This window comes from Microchirus variegatus (assembly GCF_963457635.1).
Source record: "Microchirus variegatus genome assembly, chromosome: 4".
Classification (NCBI taxonomy): Eukaryota; Metazoa; Chordata; class Actinopteri; order Pleuronectiformes; family Soleidae; genus Microchirus; species Microchirus variegatus.
The window spans coordinates 26,851,977-26,873,815 of NC_139805.1; the positions used below are offsets into that span (position 1 = coordinate 26,851,977).

At 40.7% G+C, this 21,839-nt stretch overlaps 1 protein-coding gene across 1 annotated transcript in view; it reads left to right on the forward strand.

Moving 5' to 3' along the window:
- bcar3 (BCAR3 adaptor protein, NSP family member) overlaps positions 1-21,839 on the forward strand; it is a 51,320-nt gene that overhangs the window by 23,717 nt on the left and 5,764 nt on the right. The window contains exons 5-11 of the mRNA XM_083888134.1: positions 16,364-16,492; positions 17,741-17,866; positions 18,065-18,181; positions 19,036-19,259; positions 20,178-20,278; positions 20,439-20,573; positions 21,222-21,476. Coding sequence (XP_083744260.1) covers positions 16,364-16,492; positions 17,741-17,866; positions 18,065-18,181; positions 19,036-19,259; positions 20,178-20,278; positions 20,439-20,573; positions 21,222-21,476 — 1,087 coding nt within the window. The remainder of the gene's footprint in view (positions 1-16,363; positions 16,493-17,740; positions 17,867-18,064; positions 18,182-19,035; positions 19,260-20,177; positions 20,279-20,438; positions 20,574-21,221; positions 21,477-21,839) is intronic.

The window sequence follows — 21,839 nt, forward strand, 5'->3', positions numbered from 1 at the left end:
GTGGTCAGATCAAAGCACTGCATCCTGTAAATGTGATATTCATCAGCATCATCACCCCAGTGTGTCAGCACACACACAAACAAACAGAATGGCGACCAGCTGGTCACGCAGCTCACCGACCATTCACCTCCACCAGCCGTGACCGTGAGCCGAGTCAATAAGATCATCAACAGCCAATCAATCAGGCTGCAGCTGAAACCACACGCTGTGCGACACCACACGAGGATTAATAATCTCTTCAGAATTCAGTAATCCTGTCAAACTCACAGTCGTAATATCATGTGAATGTCTAGCTGTCATATATCATGTGCACAGTAGCTGTGGGCATGGAGACATGGTGCTATATCTTATACATCTGAAATGAGGACATGAGGTAGATGATCTGCTGTGGCGAAGCCGAAAGATCATAAACACTTGAAACATGATGATTTGTAGGAATCCAGGGACTAAACTGCTGCTGCTGTCTGTATTTAGAGATTGTCCTTATTGGATTATTAGCACGGTTGAAAGGGTCAGTCAGGGTTAACGATCAATGTGAGAGTGGGGTCAGTCAGACACTATAGATCACAACAATAGATTAGAACAACCTGAACCATGTCACTCAAGGGTCATTTTCAACCATGTTAAACACACAGTGTTGACAAGCCTTTAATTCAAAGCACTCAAAGCTCAAATTAAATGCAAAAAAATTGGAGGGCACGATATCGGAATCAGGCGATATCGGTAAACGTGACACGATCCATCGATAATAATGAACAGAAGGCAGAATAAGCCTATTTTTTAATGTTTATCTATTTTGCACAATGAGGAAAACTTCTGCTGCGATATGAGTATGCAAAATAATATGTTAATTTCATTACGGAACAGACTATATGACCTCTGCAGGGCGCACGGGGGGGGGGACAAAAGTATGTATAGATCAGTTTAGGTATCAGTTATCTGTCCGAGTGCTGCGGCACATCGGTGTATTGGATATCGGCAAAAAGCCAAATATCTCTAAAAACAGCAATAGATCAGCGTGTCACACCAAACTGAGTATGTTATCACTGAATTGTAGTTGTCAGTTTTTGATTCTTTAGCATTATTAAAGCTCTTATAGGGTCTTGAACTACCAACGAATCATGTTCCTCATGAGCTGCAGAGCAGATGCATGGAAGTCTTTGGTCTAAGTCCAAACTTCCACAACTGAAATTATTATTTTACTGAATTTGGGCAAAAAACAATATAGAACTAGGTAGCGTCAATGTCTCCTTGCATATTATTTTCGGGATACGAAGTAAAAAGCAGAGCCGGCCCAAGGTATAAGTGGACTATCTAAGGGGCTGCTTCGGGCCCCCTGATCATCATAAGTGACCTGAAGGTTACCCATAAATAAAATGTATGAAAAATTATTATCTTAAGATAGATTTAGATCTCTAAATAGTGTTGAGCTTAAATTATTTATTATGTGTTATTGTGTAGTTCTGAAGTTTGTAAAACCAAAGTAATTAAACTAGTTTACTTTATTTTTAATTCAAGTCAAATATCACCACCCTTAGTGCTTCAATTTGAATATGAAAGGACAAATTAATACCAGGCAACGTTTGTAATTGATCTGCCCTCTAAGTTAAAAAAAAAAAACAAAAACAAAAAAACAAGAGTGACACTCATTCATCTCCAGGGCCCCATAAAGGCTTGTTTATACTGTAAGATAGTATAATAGTCCATGTATCATCGCCTCCAGTAGCAGAAAACATTTAAAAACGAAACTTTTTACAGCCTCATAATAAAAATATACGGCGCCCACTGACTTTTTATCGACTCTTGTGTAATGAAGACGTCACATTTCAGCGATCAATAGAAGACATGATCACAGGCCCATTACTGATCAATGACCCGTCTCAAAGACTCACAGCGGCGACATTATAATTAGTGACATTAAGTCGCTGCTACTAGAACATGATGAATGTTGTTAATGCTTAAACTGTGTCATGACATAAAGACCCAATATGTCGTATATTTACTGATTTTAGGGACTTGACGCGATAACTTGTGTTGTTGTTGTCACTCTGACGACGTCAGCGTGTCCACCTTTGACCCACTCTGCTGCAGTTGTGCAATTATGGGATGGGCTGCTTTTAATTTGTTATCGACGTTTGTTGTTTGTATACAGGATCAATACATGGTGACCCTAATAATAATGCTGTATTAGTTAGTGTAGAGGAAGTCCTCTCACACGCCTCTATCTCAAAAAAATCTGAACACTTATTGGTTCATTGTCGATCCCACGGTTTGTGACTTTTCATGAGCCTCATGAGGGTTTTTGGGGAATTTTTAAAAATCGGATTGCAACATCCATAAAGGCTGAGTGTGAAGGAAGGAAGTGTGGGCTGGTGTTCATTAACACAGCAGAGGCAGAGTTTACTCCTCTTCCTCCTCCTCATCTGCTCACAGTAGCATCAAGGAGGCCTCATTCACAGAAACTTTTCACAAAATGCCCTTCAATGTATTGTTAGGGAGACCTCTAGTGGCTGTTATGCTGTTGTTCATTTCCCGTGTGAAAACCATTATCCATGACCGGTCCACAACCTTCGCCTGCATGTTTATTATTCTACACATTACGATGCCAGGGGCTCAAATCTGAGAATAAGGGTCATAGATGTCGGTACTCGCCAGATGGAACTGTGTGCGTGCGATCGCCACAGTATACCGTTCAAAAGTTTGGGTCACATATACAATTTTGTTGTGTTAAAAGAACCAGCAAAAACAGTTTTCAGCTGTGCTAACATCATTGCACAAGGGTTTTCAAGGGTTTTCTAATCATCCAATAGTCTTCTAACACCATTAGCAAACACAATGTACCATTAGAACACTGAAATGGGCCTCTATACACCTATGTACATATTCCATTAAAAACCAGACGTTTGCAGCTAGAATAGTCGTTTAAGAGTGTATTTCTGATTCATTTAATGTTATACTTACTGAAAAAAAGTGCTTTTCCTTCAAAAATAAGTGACCCCAAACTTTTGTCACATTAAATTTTTGCTGAAATGCTTTTCCATTTCCCGACAGAAACAACAAGCAGATAGAAATAGACGGCGCACAGAAGAACCTCAGCGCGGCTGATTTTTCTTCTTGTCTCTCGTTGTTTTTTCCAGCGCATTCTTGGAGCGGAGGATGTGTGTATTTTAAGGTGGACATTTAGGCTAGCTGGTGATTTGGGGCTGCTGTGGTCGGTTGGGTGTGTGTGTGTGTATGTGTGTGCTCTTTGGAGCCCTAGGGAATGCTCGACATGGATTTCCTTCGAGGATCCTCGTCCTCGTCCGTGCTGTAATTAGTGGCTTCATCCTCTGTGGTGACATATTCCTTTAGCTGCTTGCTACTGGGGGGGGGGGGGGTGCCACCCTTCACAGGGTATAACATATCTGCCGGGGTTCACATGTGTACACGACCGTGTGAACATACATCCACAGTCGTGTTTTTCTGGGTGTGTGTTTGTTTGAATTTGCACAGTCGTGTGAGCCACATGTGTCTTTGATGCGAGTGTGTGAACCGGCTCTGGAAACATGACATTTCACTCTCACACACACACACACACACACACAGAGAGAGAGAGTGGGTGTAATTGCACACGGGAGTCATTAACCAACATAAACGGCCAGCGATTAACCACAGTCACTCTGCAGGACAGATTTATTATTTTTAACTTTACCCTTTTTTAAGCCAGAATTAATTCAGCCTTGACCTTCACCTTAACCGAGCGTCAATTAGCACCTTGTCGCTGGACCAGGAACCTCGGATGATGTGTGAGCTCATTAGGGAACGTGATTTAATCCCCGTGAGGAGCACTTGGTCCTGACAGGATTGGTGATTATAGCAGAGAAGGTCGTAAAACGTGTCACCTCTCTCACACACACACGAATGCTTTCCCATGATCGTCCAGACCTCCTCATAGCTGCATTTTTGGGATTATTTTCAGAACACTATCTGATTCTCTAACAACACAGGAAGTGATGTATGTTCTGTTTTTAGTTTCGGGCGCAATGAAGAGAGACGAGAAGCAGCGACAGCAGCTTTGTCACTCACTGCAGTCAAAGACGAGGAAAGTTTAACATGAGATAAAATGAATTTTTGCACTTTTCTTGTTGCAAAGTGCTTTCTGATAAAAATCTAATAAAGTAAACACAAAGTGCTGTTTTATTGTGTTTTTTAATGGCCAAAAACTAGATTTTTTGGATATCTGGTTGGACAACATTTAATAATAGTCATAATTTGTGTATTTCAGATGCAAAATCAACAGTGAGCGTGTGTCAGAGCTCAGCAGATGTAAATTGATCCATATATCCATATGTTTTCACGTATAGAAAGAGACTTTGCCTCTGGGCCACTCCCAGTAATTCTACATTATTATTATTTGGTCAAACCTGATCACATGGCTCGGTCCCTTTCCCCCCGTATATGGAGCTCTGGAGGGGCGGAGTAAAGAAAGGATCAGCGGAGCAGAGTGAGCAGTGGATGGTGGGTTCACTCTGCAGGAGACTGTGGAGGAGAGAGAGATGACAGAGTGATACAGAGGCTGACAGGATGTTGGGATATCAGGACGACAGATTGTTTTTTCCTGCAGTATCTGACAACAAATCTAGACTACACTTCTTTTTTTTTGGTGTGCTGTTAACGCAGATCTCAGAAGATGTAAATGACCACGGTTGTTGTTGTGATTAAGTGATCATCCAAGTTACGGGTGTTTGGGGTCTGTCGTCAAGGAGACGAGAGCTGGCATTTACAGCTGAAGTCAAGTTTGTGGGGGTATTTTTGCGAGAATGTCTGAGCGATGCAACCTGAAAACCCTGACAGCAGCTCTGTGCTGCTTCTACCACAAGAACGCTGTCATTTCAGCAAAGGTGAGCGAAACAGGAAGAGAACGTGAGGATGTGTTGAGTGCACACGTGCATGCGTTTACCCTGCAGCTTTTGTGCGTTTGAGTGCCTTTAAATCAAGCCTAAAGTGGTATTTATGTCTCCTTTTTTTTTACAGCTCTGTTACAGATCTGCATGCTGTCATTTAACGTGGACAGTTAGTTCTCCCAGTGAGACATTTATGATTAAAAGCAGATTTTTTTTAGAAAACAATCTGCAAAGTGTATGGAGAAATCTAATCACACTGAACAGTTCCTCCTCTTTAACCTCACTCTCTCTCTCTGTCTGTGAGCTGAACACTGGGCTTTTATTACTCGGACCAGACGCCTTCATAAATGACCAACTGTGTGACCGTCTGACTCTGTGTGTGTGTGTGAGAGAGAGATATATAGCTGGCTTCATCCATAACTACTGCTCAGCTTGGCAGACACACAAAGCAGTGTGTGAAGCAGAGGCTGAGACACAGATAGTTATGGCCTTCGAGGGGACCGGGGATGGGGGGGTGGCCCTCAATGAGGATGATAAATTGCTAACTTGTGATAGTTTGTCTCTTTTTTGTGTGACGTTAGTGAAATGTATGAATGCCATTAAGGTGATTGCATGGAGCGTGCAGCGGTGCACCAGCAGGAGATGAGTGAGGGGACACGTTTGTTCCGCTGTGGTCACGTTTACATCAGCTGCTGAGATGTATTCTGGATCCTGGATGGAAGTAAAACGCATGTTAATGTCACATGTGATGGGATCTGTGGTTTACTTATATGTACAGTAACAGGTGCAATGAACAGAGAGTTTCTCATTTCTAAAACATTAAAATCACAGGCTGTGTATTAAAAAGGACGGAGTTTTCTGGTTTGGAAAGTGAAGTTCAGGAAGTAGGGCAGAAGTAGCAGTTATCCACCAGGGGGCGACTGCACCGGTTGCAAAAACAACTCAGTTTGAATGGAAGTCTAAGGGAAAATGTGCTTCTACTATGATTATTTTACATAAAATGTTGAACTGTGTTTCCCAAACCTTGAAATGATGATGTTCACGGATGTCTTGTTTTGTCCACAAACCAAAATGATCCTGCTTTCATGATTTCTTTGTTACACGGAGCAAAGAAACTGGAAAATATTCATGTTGAAGAAGCTGAAAAATCAGAGAAACTGGTATTTATTGTTGAAAAAAACAGAATAATCGAATAATCGTTGCAGCCCTAACGTGATTTATTTTGTGAGAATCTTATAGTCTCAAACTCTAGTTTCAGTTCTTCTACATAAGCAAATGTTGTCAGTTCTGTAAATCACAACTGCTACTGTCCAGTGGCGTCTATGAATTTTTGGCTCATGGTGATGGTCAAATGCATCAAAATGCCAAAGTCCACATCCATTTTTATTTAAAATCCATGATTAAAATGCTCATCCATCATGGTATTGATAAAAAAAAGCTAAATTAGGTCACTTTATGTGTGTGATTAACTTGAAATAATGTAAAAAATGGGATATTCTTGCACCAAAGCAAATCATAGCTCCAGAAAAATGAAAAGTAATAGGGCAGAAAATACCAAAAAATATCTGCCACAAGCTTCTGCTTTCACTTACCAATGATTTAGATCCCAGAATAAACCTGTTCTGGGTTTTTTTTTATTGTTCTCTGTGCAGCAGCAATCTTTATGATGTAAGAACGAGTCTGCAAAAGAAACAACAAACTCTCAGCATTTAAATTAAAAACTGCCACACCTCTCTAATTCAGGCCTATGAAAATCCTCCTTGTGCGCTAACATCCAAATTATTAATTTAATTTAATAATTGATGTGACTCTGGGCCATGATCACATGTCATGGAGCACAAACTGAGCTCAATAACAGACTTTTGTCTCGTCCGATCCTAATAACACATCAATTTTCATGTCGATGGATTGTTTAAATACTACTTTGGCAAAGAGCGCTCGTCTATAATTCATGACGGTGCTTAAACGTAATTGTGTGGAAGATGAGATTATTGATTAAGTCGTTCTTAATCGTGATCCGGTTCCAGAGTGGAGTCATGCTCATTACCTCACAAGACCCTGTTATATCTGCAAAAAGTCAGTGTTTGACTGGAACAGTGATCTCTGTGTCACAGCAAAAAAAAAAAAGTCCACTCCTTCACGCACTGTTCATCCTCCATCCTTCTTTCCTTCCTTTCTTTTCACTCCTCTCCATATCCTCCACATGTCTTCACTTGTGGACCCAAAAAGCCTCAGGTTTAATTCCATTCGGCTCGTTATTCTCTCCTCCATCTGGCTCTTTGGGAGCGTTCCATTTAACCTCAGCGAGGCAGCTTTCTTTGTTTCTGTGTCTGTGTCTTCACACTCAGTTTAGCTTCCTAGAGTGAAGAAACACAGGGGACAGTGGAGATTATATCATACATATTTTTGTACAGATTAGATTATCTTCCATGGGAATACAATGTATGTACAAATGTAATTTGTAATTTGTCCTTCCCTTCATGTCTGTGCAGTAAAAAAAGAAATTTATTGAGAGCTTCAAGGATACGAAGCATTAAAATTCAAAAATCCCTCAGCCTTATCCAAAGAAAGAGGCCGAGTGCTTCAGTGCTTTTAGGCGAAAAATCCTCAGTTTGTTGAAACCTAAAGCTATGCAGCCTGATAAACCCAGGCATTATCTCTCAGACCCTGGAAACAACCACTCAAGATCCGTGTCCCTGGTCAATATCGCATTGAAACATGAAGGGATTTTTGTTTGAATGCTACGTCACACTCCACCTCACCGGTGTCAGGCTTTGTGTGTGTGTGTGAGATCTTTAGAAGGCGACTGAGGGGGATTTGCTTCCATGGGAGCTACAGTACAGGGAGCTTGGATGGTTGGTGTTAGGACTCTTAACAAACCAATCAAGTTCTTCTATAGCAGTGTTTTGATCAATCCTGGTCCTCTGGATGTTTTAGATGTTTCCCTGCTCCAAGAACAAGGAACGACAACTGCTATGCTTCTTAAATGTAAAAAAAAATAGGATTCTGGAACTTATTTTTTCTTCAGTTTCCTTTCATGAAGATATTTTTGGTGGATAGTTGATGTGTAAACTGTCTCTTGAACAACGGTCATGTCTTTGCATGCCTATGAAGTCAGGTCAAGTGTCACAGAACCTGACTGTTTACTCATGCTGGCGTCTGCTGTTGGGCTTTGTTGCTGATGTTCCTTAAAAAGGTCCAGTGTGTGTGAATGTGTGACATCTAGTGGTGAGAGTGCAGACTTTAACAAATGGAGGACTCCTCTCTCTCTGGTCTGCTAACTCCCATCTGTCCCAGACACATGTCCTTAAAGGTGCCATATGTAAGAATGTGGCCAAAAACAGTTACTAAATGCAAATTCAAAATACAGAGGTCTTTTAGGTTTCGTTTTCTGACGTAACTGGCAACCCCGTGGTTGCTTGGCAGCTGAGACTCTACTGACTGCAATGATTGGTAGACGGCGGTAGGTGGCGCCACATGCAAAACAGTCTGCAGAATATTTTTTTTAATGCAAATATTTTGGCTGTACTGTTGTTGTTGGTGAGTTCAGTTTGTTATATGAACATTATTCCTGAGTCTCTGTGACATATTAGGAGGATTTTATGGATAGTTGCTTTAGATTTATTATTAATGCACCTTTAAACTACGGTGGCCTAGCTGTTAGCAGAAGCTAGCTCGTTAGCTTCACAGCGCAGAATTCACATGGCTGCTGTCGAAACGTGGCGGCACATATCATTTTTCTGCAGCAGCGTTGCCCATATTCATTGAAAAAAAATTATAATTAAATGACCTAATAATAATAATTGTAGTTTGTTCATTTAAGTCCTTTTAATATCATCATTATCAAATTTTGCAAGATATGAGCGCTAATCATATCATATTTATAGGTCATATATAGAAATATTCTGCCAATAAATCCTCCTAAATGTTGGGCATTGGACTTTTAAAATTGTAAAAAATAAAAATGTCAGTGATGTTGCTGTCCCAGGAAAAATACTGAACACAGGAAGATACATCTGTTTATCTGAGCGTGTGTAAACAGGAAAAGGTGGGGACACTGGGATGATGAAGTCAAGATGTAGAGATGCAGAAAACAAATGATCCGAGCACTTCCTCAGCTTTGGGACTGTTCAACCTGTCAGAAAACACAGAACACTCCCTCTGGTTCTTATGTAACTGCAGTGAAATAGAAAAACTCAATAGAAAAGACAGTTTCAGTGACAAGTTTTTTTTCGGTTTTTTTTGCTGAATAATCATGCAACATCCTCTCTAAAGGGCTTTCTTTGCCTTTTTTTCCTCTATGGATTTTTCCAAATTAAGTGCATTGTTGACAGTTTGCACTTTTATAATGACTTCAGAAACTTTCAAAACTTCACCTTTTTGTTGTTTTTGGTTGGTGAAAAAACATGGAAGCACATCAGGAAGAAAAATGAGTGGAAAGTTTAGGAGGAGAGGAGGAGAGGAGGAAATACCAGATAAAGAGCAGCTGATAGAGTGTTTTAATGATGATGATGTGCTCTGTAAAAATCCTGTGATGGTAATCGAAGTCATTTTAGTGCAGAGTATGAAAACTGTTTCCTAAAGACTGGAAACAGTCTTTTCATATGTAATTCAGTGTTCAGCTTATGTAATGATTTGTGTTAAGCTGTGGCTTCAGAATGGACTGAAACCATGCAGACACCAAAACCCGAGAGAACATTTTAAACTGTTTAAGTAAAAGTGAGCATGTGTCCAGAAGTCCAGGTATACAGTAGGTGAGTATAGGGGAACAGTAAAAAACTGGTGGATTAAGGCCTGATCGACACAGAAATAGAACTTATTACGATACAATATTTGTTTTCCGTAAACACTGCATCATTTTAAACACATGAAACACCCTCAAACGACTCTAAATGCTGTGTCGTATATATACTATATACTGTATATGCCAGGCCTGTATGTGACATTTTGACACATTAAAAACAGAGGCAAACACATGAGAGGTGGAGCTATGACATCAGTGTTTTCTCAAAGTATTGGTTGCGTATGCGGTCGAGTGTAATTTTGAGGTTTTCTCACTTTTGGACCCGTTTTCACCACAAAAAAATGTAAATTTAAGGCTCCCAAAATGCTGGTTTTGAGCTGTTACAAGATGTTGGCGGACTCTTCTAAACTTGTTTTCATGTGTGAGGTGAGCAAGACAGGTGTTCAGGAGCAGAAGAAGAGGACAATGCACTTTAAATCAATGTGGCAGGAGGCAAAAAAACAACAACAGAAGATACAAAACAAGTAGATGTTGAAGTTTTGAGCCAAAGTCCTGGCAAAGACTGAAGCTGAAGGCTGGGTATTTATAGCAGGTGGTGAAGTCAATCAGTGGGACGAGCAGCAGGCGTGTTGTTGAGATCACACTCAAACAACAAGGGGGAAAAAACAGGAGATTCTAAGAAGACATTAGTCATGTGTTCACCTCACTGCACAGGACGCGCTTACACTTCAGTTTTAATCTGTTTTAAGACAAGAAATGACAAGAAACGTCAAACTAATGCAGGGAACCTGAGCTGAGATGATTTCACCAAATCGATGTAATGACACACATCACTGCCATGGTTTTTTAAAATCTTCACTGTGACATCATTCACAACCTGTTAGAGCATAAAGTGCATGCACATGCAGCGCTACGACAAATACATAAACCGCTGTAATAAAGGTTTTATTGTGGGATTATCCCTTCTCGCCGTGTTAAGCCTGTTTGTGTGTGTGTGTCTGTGTGCACTGGCTCAACGGCTTATTTTAATTGGACGAGCGCTGCTGTGGTTTTCTGTCGCCATGATTTAAACGGTGCAACGGCACGTTATTTTTAGTGTCAGATGGCAGCGAGGAGGAGTCCGGACATAAACTGGAGGTCGTAGAGAGTCGCGTTGTGAGAATCTCAGCTTCGGGAACGCGGTAGACGGAGGATTCGAGCAAGACGAGGATTATAATAATGTCATCGTGTGCATGTGTGTGAGGAGAAAATAAATCGTTGATTATAATGCCTAAAAGGTTATTTGTCCTCACCTTGGTGAAATCCAAGGACAAAGCTGCTTACATCGCTGTGCGTGATTTGTTACGACAACAAAAGATCGGAATCTCCGTAAACACAGAAACGAATCAAGAGTTCAGTGTTTTCTATTTTTGTGCCAAAGTCGGGAAATCCAGTCAGTGGTGGAATCCTCTTGAACAATGCTCCTGAGTAAGACTTTAAGGCAATTTTAGATGAGGAAACATTGAGGGTGAGGGAAAAGCCATGTGGTCATGTGATCATGTACGGTCATGTGACGTAGAGCTTGAACTGACACCACGTCCCCCACTGAGTATTGGTCACATATTACATTATCTCGCCTCATACACACTCTCACTTGTGAAGGTAAATGTGTGACGTTACACGGTCATAAACCTGTGTCCTCTGGTCCGAGAGGAAAAAGTGGAAGAAGGAGGAGAAGAAACACACACACACACACACACACACACACACACACACACACAGAGAGAGAGAGCCTGGTACGATATAAATGCAGCCTCTCAATGACAATGACATCATATTGCAGCATCTTATGAACCATCTATTTCATCTCTCATTCCTCCCCTCTCACCTCCTCTCCTTCCCTTCACATGTACAGCATCCTTTCCCCTCTCCATGCCGCCACCGTTCATCAGTCGTGTTAATGTAAAAAGCACTTTATTGTTAACACTGCGCTTAATTACATGTTCCCATGTAATCGATAACCAAAAATACAGTGTCATTCTGTATTGGAGTTGAGTTCTGCAAGCTACATCTACACTTGACCGAGTTCAGGTCGTCTCAGGTGAAAGTTTGTCGTGTTACGCCGGTACAACAGGAAAAGCACGACGTCCTGGCAGAGAGTTAGTTAGTGGGTGTATCAATGAGTCTTTAACTGAGGTGCAAGAGAAAGTAATATAGTCGTGATGCAACATATAAAATCTTATAATTTTACAGGACAGGTACATGCAGTAGCAGCTTAAGTAATAATATTATTATTTTCCTTTATAAACAGCAGTTGTAGGTTTGTGTCTTGTGCTTCCATTAAATCAGAACTAAGGTCACTATTGAGATATTGCCATGTTTTCTTTTTTGTACTTTTACGTGTTCTCGGACGTGATATTTTGTAACCAGATGAACTTATGCAGTTATGGTCACAGGAGGTCAGAGGTCACAGAGGTGTTGGGGATAAATAAATAGCATACTACATTTAAAAGGTGGACCACAAACACAACATAAATTTGGGTGATACCTAGTTCCGAGTAGACAAAGCCACCATGTGATCCCTGGACCGCAGGTTGAGAACCATGACTCTAAAGAACCGTTACGCATATGTAACGCACGCAAAGTCACAATATTGAGTAGAATTTTTTTGATAAATTCATAAATCAAAGTCTGAATACCATAATTAATGTACATTCCTATTCACTCATATACTTAATTGGCCTCCTAAAGAATGAATGAATGAATGAATGAATGAATGAATGAATGAATGAATGCTACCATAAAATGAACAATTAACCTCAACAAATATAAAAAAAAAACATTGTGCTTCACTCATTCATGCAGATCTGGTTTAAAATAGCTGAAATAAAATGTGATTTGAACAGTTTCACTGTGCACAGAATCTGATTGTGAAATCAATACAAGTGCAGAATGTGACTGAGCGACAGCTCTACTGCCTCAGGTACTTTCCACAGCAGCACACACACACACACACGCATTATGACACCATTACTGTTGTCATCCTCCTGTAATACGATAGCATGATAGGATGATTTCCCATCATGCACAGAGACACGGAGACTCAGGGCAGAGGTTTAGGTCTATTATTATAATGACTTTAGATACGGAGATAGAAGGAAAGAAGCAGTGGAGCAGCCACAGGATGAAAGAGTGAACGACAGAGAGAGAGAGAGAAAGAAGTGGTGAAGACATTTGTGTGTGAGTGTCTTCATGGTCTCAGTTTCATGGGGCGACGCTTACAGGCATATTTTACAATTTCACGCACACATACAGTAGATCAATAATAGAGTGAGAGAGTGTTATTGTCACTAAATGACACATCTTTACTGTACATGAGTTAGAACACAGTGTTTCCCACTATCCCTGCTCCAACACGCCTGAATCAAACGGTCAGCTCGTCATCACGCTCTGATAATGACTCATTCGTTTGGTGTTTTGGGGCAGGGAGGAGGGGAAAGGGAAAGTGGTATCCCCGACGACCAGGATTGGGAAACACTGGGTTATAGGGTTACCCTAGGGTGCTATACTTATCCTTACTGATTATCTGAGGCACTTATTCTCTCTCTCATTCTCGGTAAACTCTTTGTTATTCGTGAAAATGCCAGTTGATTTCTGAAATAGTGTCATTTTAAAAAAGTCACTTTTCTTCCTCATTCGGTTCTCTGTTTGAACTTCGCCCCCTGGGTCGTCTCAACTAAACACAACTGGATATTCATGTTCACACGCAGTAGAACAGGTGTACCTAATAAAGTGAATAAAGTGGCTGTGGTTCACGTGCAGCATGCGTAACCCGACACTGATGCACAAGCACAAGGAATAGCATTGATTATAACAAACGAGTAGAGTAATTGGTCATGCTCACTGATACTATACTGTACGTACATCCATGACATGAATATTTAAAATGCATAGAGTTTCGGTCATAGAAAGCGTCTTTTATATTAGTGCTGGGCACGTTAAAGGCGTCAGCGGCGTCAGCGTTTACGCATGACTCGTTTCCATGACGACTGACCGGAAAAAGACGCACGTGGCGTCTTGTTTACGTGACTCCAGATTGTTAAAATTAGTCTCTAAAGTAACGCAGTTTTTCGTGCCACGGCACCGGAGTCCAGGCACTGTTTACCAGTTAGCTCCGTTAGCTGTGTTAGCTCCTTTAGCGCCGGTTAGCGCACCTACAGTCAAACTGGAGGGGTCCGTTTATTAAACGAAAAGAGCAGCGCTACAACTAACCAGCGTACCTGTGTACTGCGTTTGTGTGCCTTTAGCGTTACTTTTTTTAAAACTTTTTTTCCGGTGAGTCGTCATGGAAACGTGTCATCAACGTTGACGTCGTAAACATCGGTTAACATGCTCAGCACTATTTTATATACATTTCCTCAAGTTTAGGAACAATATATGGTATATTTTAACTATGTTTGTGTTATACCGTGTGTTACCCAGTGTTGTAATGTCACAAAGTACAAAAATGCACGTATATACTTTGTTATTCATATTTCCGGCAGTTTTTACTTACTCTATCTTTGTTGGTCATTACTACCAAATCAAATCAGAAGAAGAAGAGTTGGTAATGGTCTGTATTTATATATAGCTTTTCTAGTCTTGATGAGCTAAGTGAAGTTAAGTGTCCTGCAGAGCCAGGAATTAAACACTTTTTTAAATACTTTTACCTCGGAAACTTAAGTATATTTTTCATTTTATATCAGAAAACTGCTTTTGATACTAAAGTACAGTAAATGTCATATACTTTAAGAGTTTTACTCAAGTAATATTATAAAAAAAGTGACTTCAACTTCTACCAAAGTCTGGTAACACACTTGTACTTTTACTTAAGTGACCCTTTAAGGTACTTTATACAAGACTGGAGTTTTATCTGTGACAGTAAAAAACTTGTTAATGAGGTTTTAAAAAGACACAAGCAGAGATACGTTCGGGTTGCGTCACCTGAGTGTGTGAGTGTTTACGTACGTCAGGTCAGGTGTAGGTGTGTGTGTGTGTGTGCGGAGGCAGGTCCGGGCAGCTGGGTGTGGTCATGGCGATGACGCACCAGGTGGAAGGGAGAGACTCAGAGAGGAAACTCACACTCACTGAGAACACACTACCAAGAAAGAAAGAAAGAAAGAGGCGAGAGATTAAGTGTTGAATGAGAGACATTTGTATGGACATGTGTTGTAGAGACGAGACAGTGAGACAGCGTTTGATATGAAGCGTGTGTTTAAAGGAGACAGAGACAGACGGAACGATGCAGAGACCCAGCAGCTGTCATGTAAGTGTGTTACCTCTCTTAAGACGTTGTCTGGTTTACACGCTGACCTTGTCAGGACCAGCAGAGACCAGAAACATGGTCCTAATGAGGCAGAACGGCATTTCTGAGGAGCTGGTTAAGTTTAGTTTATGGTTAAACTGGTTGTGATGATTAAGGATAGTGGTAACTGTGGCTTTGGGTCGGGCTGTACACATGAGTGTATGTGTGTGTGTGTGTGTGTGTGTGTGTGTGTGTGTGTGTGTGTGTGTGTGTGTGTGTGTGTGTGTGTGTGTGTGTGTGTGTGTGTGTGTGTGTGTGTGTGTGTGTGTGTGTGTGATTGTGCGTGTGTGTGTGTGTGTGTGTGTTGTGGTGCCGGTGTTTTTTGCTGACTCAGCATCCTGTCAGGTCATTGCGAGCATTTTCTTGCCCTTCACTTTTTCACTTTGTAAATTGCCAGGATTAAACTTCGGGTGTTGTGTATCAGTTGTATGAGTGAGTGAGATTTGTGTAAGTTATGTAGAATATTTAATCACACCTGACATATCTATCTATCTATAAATTCCAGGAACGTCTGTCTGTTTGTGTGTCTGTGTATGCTCCGATTGATTTCAAACCTGTCAGGTGTCTTGCTACGGCCACGAGTGCATGCAGTGACAAGTTTGACGTTGTTTGGATAAGTAATGCAAAAGATATCGGTAAATATAGCGGTAAAAGAAGCACAGAATTGGCTTTTCGCGGCTCTACTGTAGCCACGCCCCCTCTCCCTCACACAGCGCTGTGGTCTACCTGAGAGGATAAACAATGACTTAAGATATTGCACAGGCAATGCACTAGTGTGTCTAAAATAAAGAATCCAGTGGTGCGACACATGAAGCAGAGGTGTGGTAGAGGCAACAGCCGAAGCAGAAATAATAATAATAGGAGTGATATTTACACACATAATGCTATACTGTGTTGATAAAACACGAGCTGCATGTCACTAAACACGTGAGCGCGCTCTGATGTCCTCATGTCAGAGATCTTTGACAGAACGTGTTTTTTAAGCAGATGTTTTATCATTCTTAAGAGGTCGTATAAGAGAAAATAAGCAATAACATATGGCAAATACTCACATCACTGCTCTATTCACTTTCATACCACAACTAGATTTAATAGCATGTTTTATTTCAGTTCTTTTCAGGTCCTATTGAGACACAAGATCTCTTCCTGGTCATGTTTAGATAGAAAACCCACAACAGAATATAAAAGCTAAAAGGAAGTAGTTAAAGGAGAGAGATAATAAAAGTAAAGTATACAGGCCATTACAACAAGATCCTTAATCCAAACCCGTTGTAAAACAACAACATGTTTCTTTCTTTTTTGATGTTTGTGTCTGTGAGCTTTTCCTTCAACACTGATTACTGTCTGTCACCGCTTTGATGGATTCATAAATAAAGATATTGTTCTCTCTCTCCCTCTCTCTTTAAATCTCAGTTCTCCAGGGATCACTTCATCCTGGACTGTCCCTCCGAGAAACTCCGCAAAGAGCTGGAGGAGGAACTCAAGATGAACTGTGAGGAGCCCAGGAGCCACGCGTGGTACCACGGAGCCATTCCCAGACAGGTAACACACATGCCTACACACACACACACACACACACAAATCACACAAATCACAACCACACAAGTCCCTCCCTGTCAAAGCCTGGTTAAAAACTTGTTGAACCTGATCACCTATTATTAGCCTGCCCTGCTGCACACAGGAAGATTAGAGCTCCAAACAGTGGCCTCGGCTGTAGAGCTGAGGTTGTAACAGTCGCTGAGTAAAAAGCCTCTTTCTCTCTGCATGTGTGTGTGTCCTTATATATATATGCATGTGTGTGTGTGTGTGTGTTTGTGTAACAGAGAGATTGTGTGTTCCCAGCCCGCTGAGATGTAATCATTTTTAATAAGCTGCTTCCTTTCGGTCAAACTAAACTACCACCATTAAATGCTACACAAACACTGTGTTAATTAAAGTCTGTTAGTGTGTGTGTGTGTAAGTGTGTGTATGTGTGTGTGTGTGGAGTGGAAATTTAAAGGAAAACCCATTCAACCCAAACCTTAATGAAATTACATTTCACGTCAGTGCTTTTTCTTTTCTTTTTCTTTTTTTTACTGTGTATATTTATATTTATAAAATACAACTTCTTCTTATAACAACCGGATGTTAATTAAATGTGAGTTTTAGATTTTTATGTCATTTCCATAATCTGAGTTGGTCAATTCATAAAATCTGTTTTTAATCCATTAAATGTGAGCAAATATTCACCTCACAGTCCCAAAAAAACTTGCATAATATACGCTATTCACATAAATAAATTCATGATTAATTCATAATTCAGTGCATTTCATGGCTAAACCTGGAGCTTTTTATCCTCGCGTGACACATGGAGACAGATAAGGTGTGTCGCAGTGACCCGAGCATGACAAGTCAGATACTGCAACTGAAAGCAAAACCAAGCTGTTTCTCAATTTCTGAGAGACAATAAACTTCAAAAGTGTTTCACTTTTCTTTTCAGTTACTTTTACGAATTGTGAAATCAAATCCCCGTTGGACGAATCATAGCGTGAGCTGCTAATTACACCAATGAAACGTCGTCACATGTTGCCAGGACGACGCAGGTCAAAAGGTCAGGAGAGTAAATCTACTGTCAAACCTCTCCAGGCTGAATAAATACCTGAGTGGTTTTAATATCCTTGCGTCTTCCGTACAGTGAGCTCTGCAGACGCTGCTCGTGGAGAAGGTCACGGTGTGACAGCGGCACCGCGACCGTGATTAGATTTAATGAAATGTTTGGACTGTCAACAAACTGCTTCTGTCATGTCTCAGGTTGCAGAAAACCTGGTGCAGCGCGACGGAGACTTCTTAATCCGTGACTCGCTGTCCATCCCGGGGAGTTACGTCCTGACCTGCCAGTGGCGGAACGCTGCGCAGCACTTTAAGATCAACAAGAAGGTAAATAAATAAAACTTACACTTACAGTTATAGACAAATATCTCCTCATTGTTATAGATAGTTCTCATTTGTGATTCCCTGATTGTTGGAATAAGCTCTGTCTCTCAGTATCTATATCTATATTATTATTATTATTATTATTGAATCTATATTAAAATAACTTTAAATAGTTAAATGACGGTGTTATGCCTCGTGCAGGTGGTGATGCTGAATGAAGCCTACTCCAGAGTGGAGTATCGTCTGGAACGAGAGGGCTTCGACAGCGTTCCGGCACTTATCAGATACTACGTGGGCAACAGGAAACCTGTCTCGCAGGTGAGTTTACTGAGCTTTTATGAGACACTTTTGTCTTAATGAGCTCTTATTTCACTGATTTTTCTTGGCTCTGTTTAATATGGACGTGCATGTAGAGCAGGCATTTCCAAAGTGAGGGCCGTGAACCCCTAGTGGGCCATGACGGTACTGCAGGTCAGCCGTAAAGGTCATTAAATATGATGTGTTATTCTACTGATATTGCGACCTTTTATGCGTAGGCATCCCGTAACAAACTGGGCTTACATTTCAGTATTTGCTATTCATTTTAATTTCTAATTCCTACTCGTTACTACCAAATAAAATCAGAGGATGAAGAGTTGGTAATGGTCTGTATTTACTTTATATAGAGCTTTTCTTGTCATGATGAGCTGCGTTACACTACACTTTATCCATTCACACATCTTTCACACCCATTCACATGCTGCAACAAGGGGTGAAGTGTCTTGCTCAAGGACACGTAGACTAGTGGGGAATTGAACCCACAACCTTTGAATTGAAATTGAAAGACAACTCGCCCTACCACTGATCTACTGTGGCTCAATCCTAATTTTCTCACTTTTTATTACTTTTACTTTTAACACTTAAGTACATTTTATATCAGAAAATTACCTTTGATACTGACAGTATAAATACAGTAAATATAATAGACTTTAAGACAAAAATATTAGGTCAAATGCTTAAGTAATTCCACTGAGGTCATCTTTTGAGTGCAAGCCATGACCTATGGTTTGTGTTTGGACCTCAGAGGATTTTTCAGATTCCAAAAGTAGGCCCTAGCACCCTGGGAACGGCTGTTCTCGAGAAAATAAGAGTCTCTGTACTTTGTCTTATCTCACTTGTTTACACACATTTAGGTGGTTGGAGCCATTATCTTCCAGCCAATCAACAGAAGCCTTCCTCTGCGCTGCTTGGAGGAAAAATACGGATTATCCGGCACTCACCGCGAGGCGCTGATGGCGCAGGAGAGACGCAGTCAGAAACGCCTCAGCCTCAACATCACAAACGGACACGCGCACGACAACGCGCACGACGCCACGCACGGACACGACAACTGCATGGGCCGCACCAGCCAGCTCAGGTGTGTACACAAACACGCTGATGAAGCAGTGGTGACATGTTCATTCACCTCAGTGATTCACCACACGGGGGTGTTGGAAATGAAAAACAGTCAAATAAATCATTGCTCAAGGTCAAGTCTTTAAAGTTTCTCCAAAAAAAAGAATATTGGAGTAAAGTTTCATTCATAAATGACATGTTTCTTAATTCTTATGCCTCAACCTGTCTATTCTGTGACTACGTTTAAAATGTTTTCGTAAATATGCACCGACATATTTCCTCATAAGTCTTTTAAGATGTTTTTACCGTTAATGTCCTCATATTTAATTGCAGTGCTTCTTATTTATGCATAAACACAACGTGTAAAGGCAGTTTTGTAAATGAATAATGGGGACGTTTTATTCTTTAAAAGTACACAAACGTGTTATTTTCTCAATAAAATACATATATATATAAATAAATATTATATTAGAAACTATAAAAAGAATATGACATAAAATGCTTTTGTGAGTCGACTGAGGTCATCGTTTGTTTGAGTGCACACTTTTTTCCCTGTGATTCACGCTAAACCGTCATTATCCTTCAGGGGCTAAAAGTGACGCCCGCCTGTGTTTATTGTTTCTATGAGATCATACGTGTAATTTGCTCAATCTCATTGATATATTGTCAACTGCAGAGTAGGTGGTGAATAACAAACTGTTATGCAACTGATATATTTAAATCAAGCCTTTAAATCACCCTCATGCTTTTAAGCCCCGAGCTTTCCATTCAACATCCAGGGACTGGCTTTTATGCACATGTTCCATATGTATCATCAACAACACCCTGTGTAGTGTAGAGTTTCACGCTTCTGTATGAAAGTAAATGGCGTGAGTGAGTGACTGTGGGAAAAACAGAAGAGACAGAAAAGAAAACATTGTGTTTTTTTGCTTACATTCAGGTTGAAGGATCGATGTGGCAGCCAACCAGCAAGTCTCAATCAGGTCCAGGAGAGGCGACGTCCACTCAAGGCGCACCAATCAGAGAGCTTCTTACCTCTCGGTGAGTGAAACTGATGTTTCAATGAAACCTGAAAACAGAAAGATGACCCTGTAAGATTAATGTGACAAACATTTAAAAGACAAAGAAAAAGTTGGAATCCTCACCTCTTTCTTCTCTTTTTAAACACCTCCTTGTTATTCTTTTGCTTTCTCTCCTCCAGGATCCAAACCCCAGGCCCAGCAGTCTCCCGACTCTCTGCTCCCCAGCCCCAACCCCAAGACTCCGGTGTTTCGGACAGGCAGCGAACCGGTCCTGAGTCCCTCTGTCCCGCGGAGGTCAGCGGAGATTCTGGCCGGTGAGTGAACAAAGAGGAGGAAAAAATAGGATTACACACAGAAATACTAATAAAAACATAAAACAAACACAACTTTAGAAACTTAATACTGAAATAAAAAACATTGAATAATACATAATTAAGACAGAACAACAATGAGACACTCGTCTCTGATTTGACTCAAATGAATGAAGTGCAGCTAAAGGGGCAATTGAGTGTGATTACCAGGCTAAAAATAAAGCTTTTGTGTTGGAAAATTAAAATTATACAATCACTGAAGCACTTAAGTCCTTATTAGCTTCTGCCACCGACTGTGTGCAAAACAGGAAACTAAATTATTACACTTTAATGAAGGGCTGGGACAATTTCGATGATCAATTAATCAGTTTGAGGGTCTCTTCAATTGTTCAAACAAGTTTTTATATATATATATATATAAAAATATAAATGTTAGAAATGTCCTGTTTTCTTTGCTCCACTTCACAAAGAAGTCATTAAAACTGAATCATTTTGATTTGACATATGAGAACATCATTATTTCAACGTTTTATGACATTTTATGGACCAAACAAGTACTTGATTAATCGAGAAAATAATCCACATTAATGCAAACTATGGCTCAAATTCAAGAGACAGATGTGATGGTGACCGCGTTCTTGTCGTCTCCAGGTCAAGCGATCCGAGGCTCCGACAGCCAGCTGTGCCCAAAACCACCGCCCAAACCCAGCAAGGTGCCGCTGTCTCGACTGCCTCACTCTGCCGCGTGTTTCCGACCCCTGGTTCCTTCCTCCCTCACTTCCTCCTCCACCTCCACCTCCTCCAACCACACACACTCGTCCTCGGCCTCCTCCTCCTCCAGCGTCGCTGCTCCTTCCCTGGACTCACTCACATGTGGGGAAACGCCTTCAGGGAGGAGGAGTGGAGGTAATGTTGTTATTCCTGACCAAAACGTCATCGAGTCGTGTTCAATCGAATTTAGTTTGTGACACTGCACAAAGAGAGCCATTCAGAACAGTTTAAGCTGAGATATTACATTTATTTGTGAGGAAAGTACTCTTTAGTTTTGGTTTCCTGTTCTATCGCAATCCTCGGTGGAGTCTCACAGGCTGATGAAACAATGACTCTTTAGTTATAAGAATGTAAAAAAAAAAAGAAGAATGAGGAAAACCAGCTGAGACAACCTGTGCTTCTATCATCGTTGTGAACAATTCATGTTCATTTACATCCGATTAAACATGTAAATGATCTACAATAATCAGTTATTGGTCAAATAAAAGAAGAAAAATA